Genomic DNA, 16,261 nt, shown 5'->3' on the forward strand with positions numbered 1-16,261 from the left:
CAGCAACGTTTTGTAGTTTTAAGTGCACAGGTCTTTCACCTCTTTGGTTAAATATATTCCTAGGTATTTATTCTTTCGGAGGCTATTATAAATGGAATTGTTTCTTAATTTTCTTTGATATTGTTCATTTCTATGTGTCATTTTGTATTCTGCAAATTTGTTGAATTTATTTATTAGGTCTAACAGGCTTTGGTGGAGATTGTTTAGCATTTTCCATATATAAGATTATGGCATCAGGAAATCGAAATAGTTTTACTTCTATATTTCCAATTTGGATGCCTCTTATTCTTTTTGTTTGTTTTGTTTTGTTTTGTTTGTTTGTTTTTTGAGACAGAGTCTCACTTTGTCACTAAGACTGGAGTGCAGAGGCATGATCTCAGCTCACTGCAACCTCTGCCTCCCGGGTTCAAGCAATTCTTCTGTCTCAGCCTTTGAGTAGCTGGAGCTACAGGCATGTGCCACATGCCTGGCTAATTTTTCTATTTTTAGTAGACACAAGGTTTCACCATGTTGCCCAGGCTGGTCTCAAACTCCTGACCTCAAGTGATCTGCCCACCTCTGCCTCCCAAAGTGCTGAGATTATAGGCGTGAGCCAATGTGCCCAGTTGCCTCATATTATTTCTTTTTCTTATCTAATTGCTCTAGTTGGAACTTATAGCACAACATTGAGGAGAAGCAAGTAAGTGGGCATCCTTGTCTTGTTCCTGATCTTGGGAATGCTTTTAGTCCTGGGACAGGTGGGAGTCAGAATATAGGACTTGTGTGTGCAGCACTAGGTCTGGGAGAGGGAGTCTGTGGCCCCTTCAGCCTCTTGCACAAGCCCTGGCATATAGATTTGGGGGTCTGGAAGTGACACAGGAGGAGCCAGCCTCGTTGACCAAAGCCCCTCCTCCCTTTCCACACCCCTGGGCCCAGTCTCCTGTGCCCCTTCCCTCCTGAAGAGTGCTCTGGCCCCACACACATTGCAGGTGCTTTTGTCCCCACAGAAGAAGAGCCGTAACGAGACATATGGCGAAGGCAGCGGCGTGGAGATCCTGGAGAACCGGCCGTACACAGATGGCCCAGGCGGCTCTGGGCAGTACACACACAAGGTGTATCATGTGGGCATGCACATTCCCAGCTGGTTCCGCTCCATCCTGCCCAAGGCAGCCCTGCGGGTGGTGGAGGAGTCTTGGAATGCCTACCCCTACACCCGAACCAGGTGCGCCTGCTTTGGCCTCCGTGTGCCTCCCACCTCCACATGCCATCTGGCGGGAAGCAATCTTGTGGCATAGATCCAGGGGATGGGATCAGCCTTCAAGCAGGTTCAACAACCCATAACCCCAGGGAACCCAGGCTTTGTTCCATACAGGTGCCCCGAAGGTCACCCAGGGCAGGCACAGGCAAGAGAGGGAAGGATACACCCCTAGATGCCTCCTGACTGCCCACATGTGGAGGCCATGAAGGCGTGAGTCAAGCGAGGGCTGTTGGAGACTCCTTTGCCATCCTAGAAGATGCAGGGAATATAAACCCACTTCAGGCTCCCTAAGAAGGCTGAGACAGCCTGCTGGAAAGAAACTGAGGGTAGAACAGATGACCCAGAGGTCCCTTCCAACTCTGAGACCTTCAGCTGCTGTGACAGTGTTGTCCCACATCCCATGCTGAGCAGGACTGTCCTTGGGATCCCCTGGCAGAAGGTTCTTCACTCCGTGCCCTGCAGTGTGTAGCTCATCACTGCTGAGTTGAATAGATGGGGGCTGGTCCCACCAGCTGCCTACTGCTGAGCAGTTGGGGTCCCCACAAATCTCCTGGGGCTCCCTTCCCCACACTGGTGGGCACCCGGAGCTTGCTGAGGGATCCACGGAGCTTGTTCCTCTTCCCTGTAGTACTTTCCCCTCTAAGCTCATCTGAGCCTAGAGAGAGGCTATTCCCCCATTATCAGAGCTGGCTTCTTGGGAACTAGAGGTGGCATGCCCCATGGAGCACCCCAGCTTCCTCCTGCTTGGCAGTATGCTGCCATAGCTGTGCCTGTGTTCCTGTCATGCTGTGGACATTGGACATGGGGCTTCTAGAAGCCACTGAGGATACACTGTCTTCCGCTCCCCCTGAATCCTTCCCTGCCCCCATCCTGGCTGTTCTTGGGACAAAGTGGCGATCCAAGAGGTGGACAGGGCAGGCAAGTCTCGGCTACCCTCCACCCTCCTTCTATGCCCGCTCACCAGCTCCACTCCTACCCAGTGGGTCAACAGGCCCTGGCCAGCCACACTGGGCCTCTCCAAGGACAGGTCCTGATGGGTACTTTCCTTCCCACACAGGTTCACCTGCCCTTTCGTGGAGAAATTCTCCATCGACATTGAAACCTTTTATAAAACTGATGCTGGAGAAAACCCCGACGTGTTCAACCTCTCTCCTGTGGAAAAGAACCAGCTGACAATCGGTAACCAGGAAGGGCAGAGCCCCACAGGGCTGTACTCTGGGCTTCCTACCCACAGGCCCCTCTTGTCCTGCCCCTTTTCCCCACACCTGGTACACTCCAGACCTGGCCCTGTCCTGGGAAGGCAGGTCAGAGTTGGAGCAAGCGTGGGGCCCATTGGGGAGGCAGGACAGGCCTCCTCATCCCCATTCTGCTGATATATACACCAAGTCCAAGTGCCTTTTCCACCCAGAGCCGCTTCCCTCCATCCCTATGAGGGATCCCTACTCCCCAGAAGTACATATGTGCTTGGGCATCCATCTCTAGCTGACAGCCATGCACAAGTGCTCCCGGCACATGATGGGGTCTATGTCCTCTTGATGGTGGGTGCCCTACCCACTACCTCCAGATGACAGTGACATGCAAGGGATGGGCCCCATTTGTTAAATCTTCATTTTCAGAGAAGCCAGCGATAAGGATGTTCATGAGAAATCTCCCAATACTAAATGTTAGCAACCAATTAAAAATCTTTGTAAATAAATGTATGCCAGTCAAACAAAACACATATGTGGGCCAGTGCAGCTCAGCAGCCACCCTCCTGCAGCCTCTGGGTACAAGGTCTAAGTCACCGTGGAGGCATCTCAGGCAGGGCATGCCGGGTTGGGGGTGGGTGTCCATGCCCCAGGAGCTGCTCCAGGCCCAACCCCCCCACCTCTGCTGGGATTTCCTGGGTCTGCGTAACAAAGCATCATAGCATGAGTGGCTTGCACAACATGCAGTTATTCTCTCGGGGCTCTGGAGGCCAGAAGTCTGAGATCACAGCGTGGTGGGTTCTTCCCCGTGGTGAAGGCTCTGTTCAGGCCCCTTCAGTGTCTGTGCTTGCCGGCAGTCCTTGGTGCTCCTTGACTTGTAGAAGCATCCCTCCAATCTCTGCCTCGTTCATCACATGGTCACTCCCCTTTGTGTCTGTCTGCCTCTGTTTCCTCTTCTTATAAGAACACCAGTCATACTGGATTAGGACCCACCTTAATGGCCTTACTTTTAACTTCATTACCTCTTTGAAAACCTTATCTCCAGATAAGATCACATTCTGAGGCACTGGGTTCAGTACTTCAGCGTAGGAATTGGGGTTGGGGTGTACATAGCTCTTCCCATAGCAGGCAGCCCTGACGCTGCCAGAGCTCTGCAGGCTCCCTCCAAGGCCAGCTGCCATGGATCCTAAGTCTCTGTGACATTTCCCGTGCGGGATCTTTGCCAGCTCACATGGGCAGGGCATGTGGTCTGCTCCGGGAAGAGTGCTCATCCCTCCTGGCATTCTGTGGTCCTCAGACTTGCTCCTGACCCTGCTGGTTTCGGTGGAGCTGATGTCTGTGTCTGCAGTCTGCAGCCTGGATACAGAGGGGCCCACACATTGGAGAAAATGAGGCAGCCAAGGGCCTGGCTAGAGCAGAACCAACCGTAAAAAAGGGTTCTGTGAGCCACAAACCCTTTACTGGGGCTCTTTCTCACCCAGTGAGTGCCCCAGTCCTGTCCAACACACATGTGCCTTGGGAGTGAGCACACAGGAGGGCTCTGCCTCCACCATGGGAGGAGGCCACAGGAGGGCTCTGAGATGCCCCTGTGGAGGGGAAGCCTGTGATCATAAGTGGCCTGGCCTACGTCCTGCCCAGAGCCATCACCCCTCGTCTTGTCACCCTCACCAGGTCCTATCAGCCCCTAACCCTGTTTTCTGCACTCCTACCTCTGTGACATCTGCCCCTGCTCTCAGGCCCAGCCTGGAGCAAGCTTGGCCAGACACCCCCTGTAGGCCTCTTCAGACGTCTCTTCCGGTGTCTGTCCAGGAAGGCTTTTCCAGCAGGCCAGCCTGCCTGCATCCCTCTCAGCCTCAGACCTATACCTGGGTCCACTTGGCTCTCAGGGCACTGTCCAGGCTCCTAGCTTGGAGGGAAATGGCCGGCATGTCCAGGGCATCCCCATTTTTCTGTGACTGCTGCCATCCTTCTCCCCACGCAGACATCCTGGTGGTTCCTTCCCCAGAACCCCCTACCTTTTGCTCAAGGGCCAGTGCTGCTGGGACATTCTTGACCTCTCGATTCCACCCCTCTGGCTGAAACACCATCTTTGTGGGAAGCTTTTCCTAGCCTTCTCTTCTGTTCCTCACACTCCATATTCTTCATGGAAAGTCATCTCCCCAGTGTTTCCTGATTGCCTTATTTATCTGCTTTGCCAAGAGGTAGAGTGCACTCAGAACATGGGTTTTGCTGAAGTGACTTGAAAAGGCAACAAAGGGCCAGGCGCATTGGCTCATACCTGTAATCTCAGCACTTTGAGAGGCTGAGGTGGTAGGAGTGCTTGAGCCTGGGCAACATAGCAAGACCCCTGTCTGAATGAATGAATGCACCAAGGAAATTGCAGGCCCCACTGTCAGGGATTTTGAGGTCAGAGCTGCCCAGAACATGATCTTCACTCCCAGAGTCCCTCTGGCAGGGTAAGGCCCAGAGTCCTGGGAGGATTTGGGGGTGGAGGAACGTGGAGAGATGTGGGTGGGGGTTGAGGTCAGGGCAGAAGTGGCCACTCTAAGGGTTTCCCCACAGACTTCATCGACATTGTCAAAGACCCTGTGCCCCACAACGAGTATAAGACAGAAGAGGACCCCAAGCTGTTCCAGTCAACCAAGACCCAACGGGGGCCCCTGTCTGACAACTGGATCGAGGAGTACAAGAAGCAGGTCTTCCCCATCATGTGCGCATACAAGCTCTGCAAGGTGGAGTTCCGCTACTGGGGCATGCAGTCCAAGATCGAGAGGTTCATCCATGACACCGGTGAGCACACCCATGCCGGGTGGGCAGTGGCTGGGCTACCCAACCCCTCTGTCTCCTGTCACCTGCCTGTCTGCCTCCTCTCTTTGCATGTCTGCCTGGGAGTCTGTGTTTCTGTTTTGTTCTGGGAAGGTGACACCAAAGCCCATGTCCAGCTTCCCCACTACCCCCCAACCATGGGTTATCTTGAACACCCATGAATACTTACTGAGCACCTGCAGAGACAAGCAGTGTGTGTTGTTGGATGAAGAAGCCCTAGGCCCTGCCCCCAGACATTCCTGACCTGGTTCTCATTTGATAAAGTGTAGCCCACACTCCACAGGTCTGAGTAGCCCCTGGGGACAGCTTCCCTGCTGCTCACGTGGGCCTCTGGGCTCCCAGGCCTTTGTTTCCTCTACTCGAGGAGGCCCAGAACTCAGGGCCACGGCTCAGCCTCCCTCATTGGGCTGGAAGCTCCCAGGAGCAGGGTGTCTCAGACATCACAGTGGCCTTCACACCCACACCAGCCTAGCCAGAGTAGGTGAGTAGGTGCCCATGGAACAGGTAGACAGCAGATGGCCTGGGGGTCCTGGTGCAGTGAGTGCCATTTCCTCACCTAGAGCCCTAAACCCCCCTCTGCCAAGGTCATAGCATGATGTCATTCCAAGAGCTGGTTCCAGTCCCTGAGGCCCATGACCCAAAAGGCACCCCAGCCAGACACCTTGTGATGCCATGAGCAAGGGTGACTTAATTTAAGATTGAACAGAGCCGCACTGTTGACAGTACACATCACACTTGTCACGTAGGCTTATGATAACCCATGAGGGTAGGCATTGTCACTCCACTTATGCAGGAGGAAGCAGAGACCCAATACTGGGGCTGAACCAGATCTGCCTCCCATCCCAGCCACCCTTGTCCTGAATTAACATCCTCCTGTTCTTAGCATCAGTAAGGGAGGTGTCTCACTAGACAGCCACGTTCAGTGTTGGGGCTGCGATCCCAAGGGAAGGGTGGGTGTATACCCGAAAGGGTTGGGGTCCGAGGACGCGGTCTTCCACTTGGAGAAGCGGAGACGTGGACACGGCCTCGACGGGTGTGATGGTGTCACCACCTCCATCCCCAGGGCAGAACCCTCAGACACATTGTCCACCATTCTTTTTCCAGAAGGGCTGCTGTGGTGTCAATCAGCAGCTGGGAGAGGTGGCAGGAAGAGAAGGAAGCTGTTCCATCCATTGAAAGGGATGCATTCCCGCAATCCATCTCTCTAACCCCATGGGAGCTTAGATTGGCCCAAACCTGCCTCTCTCCATTACCCAGGGCTCACAGACTGGAACCGGCAACCCCAGTGCTGAAGTCCCAAAATGGGAATGGTGGTTCTCACTTCCCAGGGAATATGAGGAGTGGAGGAGCATGTGGGCAGGACTGGGAGGGGCTCCCCGATCCTGGGCAGGGCGTCCCCTACCGCCCTTCTTGACCTCCAGGAACTTGAACACATCAGCGCTGGTGACTCATCCCACCCTCTCCTCAAGGCTTCTCTAGGTTCAGCCCTGCACAGGACACCCAGCAGACCTACTAAGGCTGCAGCTCCTGGCACTCTGTCTCTGTGGGTCCCCTTGGCCCTCCCCAGCCCTACCCAGCAGCTGAGATCCTGGCCAAGCTGCAGAGACTCCCCAGCTCCCTGAAAGTCAGTTCTCCCCTCAGAAAGCAGGAACTAGTGGCTGGTGGGAAGAAAGAGGACAACTTTAGAGTCCAGGCCTGACTCACGCGTAGTGGCTCTGTGGTCTCTCAGCCTCACTGAGCTTTGCTTTTCTCTTCTGTAAAATGGGTGTAATGACACCAGTCCTATCGGACTGTTGTGGGCCGAGATCGTGGGTTCAGAACCGAAGATGGGGTGTGGCACATAGGTGGGACTTGATGACAACTGTGAGTACTAGTCCTATAATATCACGGGGATGATCTCGTGAACTCATGTGAGCTGCGCTGGGCTTCTGGGGACCTTGAGGAGGCAACTCCTGGGGGTTGGGACAGCTCTCAGCTGTCCTTATTACTGCCTGGCCCCAGATGTAGTGCATGTCCCAGCCCTTCTGGTCACCCCAGGAGGAGGCATTTCCCTATATAGGGTAGAGCAAGGGATGCAGCCCTTCCTGGCAGCCCTGTGAGGCCAGGAGACAGTCCCAGAAAAGGACACCAAGGCTCTTTAGTGTGCCACACCTGAGGCCAGCCCTGGGGCTTGGGCAGGGGACACAGGACTCCATCCCACAGAGAGGTCTTTAAGAGTGGATGGGATTTAGAAAGGAAGGCTCAGCAAAGCCAGAGGTGGGAAGTGAGGAGGCAGGAAAAGAGGGTACACAGGAGACCAGCCTGGGAGCCTGGCGTGGCCCAACTGCTTGCAAAGCCACTCAGCATGCTCTAGGGGAGGCGGGGGTACATGCCCTGAGATTGCTTCTCCCGGGTTTGTCCCCTGAAGAAATCCCCATGCCTGTTCTGGAATGTTCAGAGCACCAGGTTTGTGAAAGCAAAATGGAGAAACAATGCAAATTAGCCAAAGGCCCATTGGCAGGAAAAGGAATCAATGAAATGTGGCATTTCACACGCACACGGATGCCACACAGTCCCAGCTTGATGAGCCAAAGCCCCCACGCACGCATCCATGGACAAAACTCACCCAGAGAAGCAAGTGGCAGAAAAATACAGCGTGACACGTAGATGTGAAATTCAGCAACAGCCACACCAGCCTGATACAGTGTGCAGGAAAACACATCTGTGTGCTGAGACCAGAAGGCAAAGCGCATGACAAGCAAAATTCAGGGCCAACTGTCAGGGGCCGGGCGAGTGAAGGGCTCCCTGTCGCTGGTGATGGTGTGTTTCTTCGCCGGGGCTGTGGATGTGGATGTCTCATTGCTTTTTAATGTTTTTTAAACAGCTTTATTGAGGCATAATTTTAGATACCATATGATTCACTCATTGTAAGATAACAGTTTGGTAAGTTTTAGTATATTCACAGCTGGGCACAACTTCAGAGCATTCATCACCCCAGAAGGTCCTTTGTTCCCATTTCACTGTCATCCCCATCCCTCCCTGGCCCAAGGCAACCCCCAGTCTGCTTTTAGTCTTTATAATTCTATTATGATTATTATTACTATTTTGAGACAGGGTCACCCAGGCTGGAGTGCAGTGGCATGATCATGGCTCACTGCAACTTTAAACTCTTGGGCTCAAGTGATCCCCCCACCTCCACCTCCCAAGTAGCTGGGACCACAGACACACACCACCACGCCTGGCTAATTTTTTTTTTTGTCTTTTTTGGTAGAGATGGGGGATCTCCCTGTGTTGCCCAGGCTGGTCTGAAGCTCCTGGCCTCAAGCCATCCTCTCACCTCAGCCTCCCAGAGTGCTGGGATTACAGGTGTGAGCTACCATGCCTGGCCCTTTAATTGTTTTTTATACTTTAAAAGGTACATATTCTTTACTTTATTCTACATCTTAATTTATATGTGTAATATATTCTTATATATCTCACGTGCATAATATATTCTACTAAAAGCATTTAAACAAACAAACAAAAAAACAAAAGAAAAGGAGAACCAACCCAGTGTGAACTTGAACTTGATTTTCCATGGGAAATTTAACAGGAAAAATATACCAGACACTGAGACAGGAGACTCTCAGGAAGTCCTATTCTACCTCCCCTGTGGCAGGAATCTCCCAGAAAATTAACTGTGGCTTCTTATTTATTTATCTATTTAGAGACAGGGTCCCACTCTGTTACCCAGCTGGAGTGCAGTGGCACAATCATAACTCACTGCAGGCTTAAACCCCTGGGCTCAAGTGATCCTCCCACCTCGGCCTCTAGAGTAGCTGGGACTACAAGCACACACCAGCACACCCGGCTAATTTTTTTAAAAATTTTTTTTATAGAGACAGGGTCTTGTTTCGTTGCCCAGGCTGATCTCAAACCCTTGGACTCAAGCTGTCCTCCCACCTAATCCTCCCAAAGTGTTGGGATTACAGGCATGAGCCACTGCGCCCTTCCAACTGTGGCTTCTGACTGGACACATTGCCTTGGGAGGCCCCTCCACTCTAATTATAGAACCACTATGAGCTTGTGAGACTGTCTGTGAGCCAGTCCCCTTATTTTACAAATGGGGAAACTGAGGCACAGACAGGCAGTGACTTTAGTTTGACCTGCAACATGGGTGCAGCTTCCCAAAGCCCCTGCCTGGGCCCCACACCTCCGTGCAGGCTCCTGCGCTGACCTCCCTCCCCTCGTCTCTCTCCCTCTCTGATCCCCGTGGGGCACAGGACTACGGAGAGTGATGGTGCGGGCTCACCGGCAGGCCTGGTGCTGGCAGGACGAGTGGTATGGGCTGAGCATGGAGAACATCCGGGAGCTGGAGAAGGAGGCGCAGCTCATGCTTTCCCGAAAGATGGCCCAGTTCAATGAGGATGGTGAGGAGGCCACCGAGCTCGTCAAGCACGAAGCCGCCTCGGACCAGGCCTCTGGGGAGCCCCTGGAGCCCAGCAGCAGCAACGGGGAGCCCCTAGTGGGGCGCGGCCTCAAGAAACAGTGGTCCACATCCTCCAAGTCGTCTCGGTCGTCCAAGCGGGGAGGTGAGCCCCTGCGCCACCTGCCACCCACACTCAAGGTCCCTCCCCACGAGGCAGCCCCACACACTGCTGGATCACTGCACCTCCTCAGAGTTCTTTCCCATGGACATTGAGGCACCAAGCCCAGAGGGAGTCAGAGCCCTGGGCTAGTCCTCCCACACGGGGAAGCCTGGGCCCTGCCCCAGCAGGCTCCCCGACACTTACCCTCCATGCCCAGGGAAGACAGTGCTACCCATAGGAGCCAGTGGAGGTAGCTGGGCTCCTGCAGCGCTGTGGAGGGGCCACCCCTCCTGATGGGGACCTTGGAGACTTCAGACCCTGAGATAAAGGATCAACCCAGGCATCCCGAGTGGAGTCAGCTTCTCCAGCAGGCAAACCTGGCTCACTCATCTCCTGCCTGGGCCCTGCTGTGGCCAAATTTCAGGAGTTTGCTCTTGGTCAGACTCAGGTCAGAGGCCCAGGAGTGGACCCAGGCCTGTCTGACCCCACGTCCTGGGCTTATGTCTGTCATGCTCTTCCCCACCCATGCTCCCCGGGACATGACTGCCTTGTGCCCGGCGGACAGGAGGTGAGCCTAGGCCGCTCCCCACTCATTTACCCACTTCATTCTCTTCTGAACCTTCCTGGCTCCTGTGGCAGCCTCTGTGATGCCTGTCAGGCCTGTGGGTGGCCCTCCCTGCCTCCTGCCGGCTCGGGGCAGCCTCTGGGCCCTTCCTCTCCAGTTGACGGTCATTCTGAGGTTTTGCCTTCCAGCGAGTCCTTCCCGCCACAGCATCTCGGAGTGGAGGATGCAGAGTATTGCCAGGGACTCAGATGAGAGCTCAGATGACGAGTTCTTCGATGCACACGGTAGGCAGGCAGCGCCCTGCAGTCCTTGGGGCCTTCCTGGGCGAGGTGGGGAGGGGTCTGAAAGGGCTTAGGGTGTGGGTGTGGACTGATGCGGGTGTTGCCTGTTACTATTCTATATCTGGTCCCTACAGCTGTGCTGTCCCAGGTGGACAGCCTGGTGTTTGGGGCATTGCATAGAGGATGAGATGAAGTCATCTTGTTCCTTTGAGTCTGGGGTCTCAGGACCTGATATCAGGATGTGCTGTGGGCCTGGCAGATGGGGCCTGCGCTCTTGAAACCCCAAATAAGGATATGCCATCAGACTACGGCTTTATTCCGTATGTGAATTTATTTCCATGGAAGCGTAACTTCTTTTAATTTTCTAATTTTTTGTATTTACCTTATTTTTTCTTGATTAAATTAATACCACATCTAATGTAGGCACTTTAGAAAATGCAATAAGCAGAAAAAGTGAAGTGCCCATTTTCCCACTAGTCCCAAAGTAAGCGCATGACCATACAGCAGATGCACCACCTGTGCCAGGAAGAGGCATGCATACAGCGCTCACCTGCTTGGTGCCCCAGCCATTCCTCTCCAGGAAGCTGGAGGGGCCAGCAGGTGTAGGAGTTGGGGGCTTGGGTCCCTCTGCAAGCCGGTGGCTGAGCCAGCCCAAAGTTCACACAGCAGGTCAGAGACTCAGAAAGGGACGGGGGCGAGCCCATAGGCACTCAGCAGACACAGGCAGCACCAGATCTCATGTCACCACTGTGGCTTGGAGGGGCACAGGAACCACATAAGGTGGCATTTTGGTTAACTGGCCAGCTGCCCTCAAGGGAAGGAACCTGGGGAGTCAGTGTCCAGGCAGAAGAAAGGTGCCTGGTTTGGCCCTGGGACTGGAGGACCTGGAATGGTGGCTGGGAACTCCCGAGCTGGCCTCTGCACCAGGGGCCTTGCCCAGGATGGAGGAGGGGCCTCTTGGCGTCCCACCCCTCCCAGGTGGCTCTCTGACCCTGATGAAAGGAAAATACATATTTAACATAGAAAAAGCTGTAAAAGAGACAGCAAAGCAGGAAGTGCCAGGGCAGCAGTGTCCTGGGGAAATGGGCCCAGGAGCCCATCCAGGACTGGAGGAGGGCCGGCGAGTGCCAGAGCCAGACAGTAGCCACGAGCCTGGTGGACCTGGGCAGAAGTTCTCAGAGGAGCAGAAGCAGGCGTCTTGGAGGCAGTGTTCATAGCAGCACTTCTTACGAAGCTGTGCTTTTGTGGAGGGACAGGGAGAGACCTGTTAGAGGATATGAAATTATATCTAGATAGGAGGAATGAGTTCTAGTTCTATGACACTGCAGGATGACTAGAGTTAACAGTAATGTATTGGGCCAGGCGCAGTGGCTCACACCTGTAATCCCAGCACTTTGGGAGGCTGAGGCAGGTGGATCGCTTGAGCCTAGGAGTTTGAGACCAGCCTGGGCAACATGGCGAAACCCTGTCAATACCAAAAATAAAAAAATTTTTTTAAACCACAGTAATATATAGTTTCAAATCACTGGAAGGTGGAAATTGAACATTCCCAACACAAAGAAATGATAAATATTTGACATGATGGATATGCTAATTATCCTAATCTGATCACCATACACTGGTGTATTGAAACATCACTGTGTACCCCATGAATATGTACAATTATGATTATTTGTCAATTTAACAAAACAGGAACTGGGTACAGTGCCTTACGCCTGTTATCCCAACACTTTGGGATTGCTTAAGCCCAGGAGTTCAAGACCAGCTAGGGTAACATAGGGAGAACTCGTCTCTACAAAAATAAAAATAAAAAAATTAGCCAAGTGTCGTGGCGCATGCCTGTAGTTCCAGCTACTCAGGAGGCTGAGATGGGAGGATCACTTGAGCCCAGGAGGTCAAGGCTGCAGTAAGCTATGACAGCCTGGGCATCAAAGCAAGACCCTATCTCAAAAAAATATATATATATAAGAAATTAAAAATGGCGAAGAGGAATAAAGTAAATGTAGCATTTTTTATTTTTATTTATTATTTATTTGTTTTTGAGACGGAGTCTCACTCTGTTGCCCAGGCTGAAGTGCAGTGGTGCAATCTCAGCTCACTGCAATCTCTGCCTCCCAGATTCAAGTGATTCTCATGCCTCAGCCTCCTGAGTAGCTGGGACTACAGGCACCATGCCTGCCTAATTTTTGTATTTTTAGTAGAGATGGGGTTTTGCCATGTTGGCCAGGCCGGTCTTGAATTCCTGACCTCAGGTGATCCACCTGACTCAGCCTTCCAAAGTGTTGAGATTACAGATGTGAACCACCACCCCCGGCCTAAATGTAGCTTTTTTTTTTTTTTTTTGAGACAAGAGTTTTGCTCTGTTGCCCAGTCTGGAGTGCAACGGCGCCATCTCAGCTCACTGCAACCTCCGCCACCCAGGTTCAAGTAATTCTCCTGCCTCAGCCTTCTGAGTAGCTGGGACTACAGGCGTGCACCACCACGCCCGGCTAATTTTTGTATTTTTAGTAGAGACGGAGTTTCACCATGTTGGTCAGGCTGGTCTTGAACTCCTGACCTCAAGCAGTCCACCCGCCTCAGCCTCCCAGAGTGCTGGGATTACAGGCATGAGCCACCACGTCTGGCCAATATAGCATTTTTAAAAAAATGGTCAGGAACATCAGCTGATGAGTGGATAAACAAAAGGGGTGTGTCCATGCAATGGACTGTGGTTCAGCCATAAAAAGGAATGAAGCATCTGACACACACTACAACATAGAGGAACCCCAGAAACCCTATGCTGAGTGCAAGAAGCCAGATACAGGACCACATAGTGTATGGTTCCATTTATAGGAAATGTCCATAATAGACAAATCCGTAGAGACAGAAAATTGGTTGGTGGTGGCCAGGGGCCAAGGAAGGCAAGACTGAGGACTCACTGCTCCCGGGCATGGGGCTCCCATTTAGGGAGGTGAGATGTTCTGGAATTAGATAGTGGTGATGGTTGCACGGCATTGTGAATATACTAAATACCACTTTATAAATGGTGACTTTTCTTATATGAATGTTACCACTATTTTTTGTAATGGTCAGGAAGAAGCCCAAGGTGTGGGGCTGTGTGACCATCCTGTTGAGGAAGGGTCAGAGCAGAGCCAAACACAGGGGTACTCAGGGGTGTCCCCACCTCGGGAAGCCAGGCCTCCCCACTGTTCCCAGTCCCACCTGAGTTTCCCTCCCTCCTCTTCAGAGGACCTGTCCGACACAGAGGAAATGTTCCCCAAGGACATCACCAAGTGGAGCTCCAATGACCTCATGGACAAGATCGAGAGCCCAGAGCCGGAAGACACACAAGGTCAGCAGGTCTGGGGGTGCTGCAGAGCCTGGGGAGGACGGCTGCAGGGCTTCAGCCCCCTCCTTTCTGATCCAGCTCCTGCACAGTGCTGGGCATACATGGGGGTTGGGGACCCCCAAGCTCCCCTCGTCACAGTTGCAGCCTCCGTCCAGTCGGCCAGGTTAGGCTGCCCCTCAGCTCACAGCACGGCTTCTGTGTTGTTGCAGATGGTCTGTACCGCCAGAGTGCCCCTGAGTTCAGGGTGGCCTCCAGCGTGGAGCAGCTGAACATCATAGAGGTGGGTGCCCGAGTGTCAGAGGGACAGGGGCACAGCCACCAAGGGAGGGGCAGGGTGCAGAGGAATAGTCTGAGGGGTTACAGAGGTGGAACTCTGGGCCTGGCAGCCTCACCTCCACGCCTGCCTGGGTACCGTCCGGGGAGAGGCCTGGGCCTCCTTTTTTGCTGCCCTGCTAGGAAGGCGCCTGTCGCCCTCTGTCTCTGAGGTCCCCAAGAACCAGGGACTACAGACAACCCCTGAGAAAGCCTTATCCAAGCTCCACCCATGGGAAAGTAAAATGAGAAACTTGTAAATTCCAGATCAAAAATAAGATCTTCACCTTGTGCCCAGCCTGTCTGCTGTCCCTGAAGATAAAAAGACGAAAAGGGAGGAAGCGACAGTCGTCTAGGCAGAAGTGATGTGGCCGTGGCCGACAAGATGGCCCTGCGGGAGGCAGGCGGAGCTCAGTGTGTCCAATAAAGCTGTCTTGGTAGAGCGCCTGTGTCCGCTTCGGGGGTTCTCTGTGGGAGTTCACGCCCCATCCTCCTCCACCTGCGGGCCGTCAGAGCTGTTTGCACTGGGACAGGAGCCAGGGCTGAGCTGGGCTGTCCCACCATCACCTGCGGTCACCGCACTGCTCTGGCCTCAAGCTACCTAAGGTGGAGGCAGCACCACTTCTGTGGGGAACTTGGGCCCCCGGGGAGTCTGGGGGAGGAGGAGGGACATCCACACAGCCTCCCCTCCTGTGGTTTTCTGCTTTGCGGTCTGACGCTGAGGTGGGCTTTCTAAAAGGGTCATGGAATAAGGGGAGTTGATTTCCAATTGCTGCGTAATGTCTAGATAAGCAAATGGATCCCTTTCCCCACCTGCAGCACACACAGCTCTGACGCCCCCCAGGGGAGGGGCAGAAGGGGCCTGGGGCTCTGGATCTGCCTTGGGGTGTGTGTTCAGAACCCAGCACTGATTCTGGAGCACCACCATCCAAAGCCAAATCCATTTGCTTGCAAGAACCCCCAAACCGGAGCCCCTGCTCCTTGCCTTGCGGAGACACTAGTAGGGGGGTGCCTCTACAGCTACACGGGGCTCAGCCCCCACTAGAGCCCAGGGCAGGGTGAATCCCTGTCTCGGGCTGAGGCAGGATGTCCCCTTGGAGAAAGCAGGCTGAGTGTAGGGAGGCTGTGTTCCAGGGGCCCCTGGGGGTCCCTGGATCATCTCCAGGGCTGAGCCCAGTCAGACAGGCCTATGCAGGATTCTCTCAGCCCCCAGTGCCAAGCCCTTCCCGTCCCCTGGTGACTAAGTACCACTGGATGTCACCTCCCTGTCCTGAAGGCTGCGTAAGACATTTCTTCCATAAGCCCTTCGCCTCACTGGACTGGAAAAAAGCCCTTGTCAAAGCCCAACAGGGCTCATGTTGTTCCCTCCTGCCCTGTGTTCGGGGCAGCTGGTGGCCCCCTCTGCCCTAGGCTGAGTGTGTTTGTGTCCAGGCCAACCAGTGGTGGCTAATCCCCATGTGAGGACAAGTGTCAGTCCTGCCCTGGCCCCTGGGAAGAAGAGAGAAGCCCGTGGCTCCTCCTGGGGTGAGGGCAGCCCAGCCTTCCTCCTCCAGCTCAGCAGCACCCACCAGGCTTCTTGCTGCTCAGTGGCTCCTGGCCCAGCCCATCCATTCCCTTGCCCTTCCTGGTGCCCACTTTTTTTTTTTTTTTTTTTTTTTTGGAGACAGGGTCTCACTCTGTCACCCAGTTTGCAGTGCAGTGGCGCGATCTCGGCCCACTGCAACTTCTGCCTCCTGAGTACAAACGATTTTCCTGCCTCAGCCTCCCGAGTAGCTGGGATTACAGATGTGCACAACCCTGCCTGGCTAATTTTTGTATTTTTGGTAGAGACGGTTTTGCTATGTTGGCCAGGCTGGTTTCAAACTGCTGGCCTCAAGTGATCTGCCTGCCTCAGCCTCCCAAAGTGCTGGGATTACAGGTTTGAGCCACTGTGCCCAGCCACCTCGTGGCCTCTTAAGTCCTGGATCCAGCCCCTGCC

General features: G+C 53.7%; 1 protein-coding gene across 17 annotated transcripts in view; it reads left to right on the top strand.

Annotated features, from left to right (window-relative positions):
- The window catches only part of PITPNM2 (phosphatidylinositol transfer protein membrane associated 2), a 226,990-nt gene that overhangs the window by 195,428 nt on the left and 15,301 nt on the right, over positions 1 to 16,261 (top strand). For 14 of the 17 annotated variants that reach the window (XR_009209078.1, XR_009209076.1, XR_009209077.1 and 11 more), the window contains 7 exons: positions 987 to 1,201; positions 2,295 to 2,416; positions 4,987 to 5,214; positions 9,492 to 9,800; positions 10,551 to 10,646; positions 13,870 to 13,974; positions 14,181 to 14,251. Coding sequence is in view for 13 of the 17 variants with exons in the window: in XM_058425664.1 (XP_058281647.1) it covers positions 987 to 1,201; positions 2,295 to 2,416; positions 4,987 to 5,214; positions 9,492 to 9,800; positions 10,551 to 10,646; positions 13,870 to 13,974; positions 14,181 to 14,251 (1,146 nt within the window). In the remaining 4 variants the exon portion in view is untranslated. Of the gene's footprint in view, positions 1 to 986; positions 1,202 to 2,294; positions 2,417 to 4,986; positions 5,215 to 9,491; positions 9,801 to 10,550; positions 10,647 to 13,869; positions 13,975 to 14,180; positions 14,252 to 14,550; positions 14,727 to 16,261 lie in introns of those variants that run through there. The other 3 variants (XM_058425663.1, XM_058425662.1, XR_009209079.1) reach the window with 2 other exon arrangements.

This window comes from Hylobates moloch, unplaced genomic scaffold, assembly GCF_009828535.3.
Source record: "Hylobates moloch isolate HMO894 unplaced genomic scaffold, HMol_V3 SCAFFOLD_12, whole genome shotgun sequence".
NCBI classification, from domain to species: domain Eukaryota; kingdom Metazoa; phylum Chordata; class Mammalia; order Primates; family Hylobatidae; genus Hylobates; species Hylobates moloch.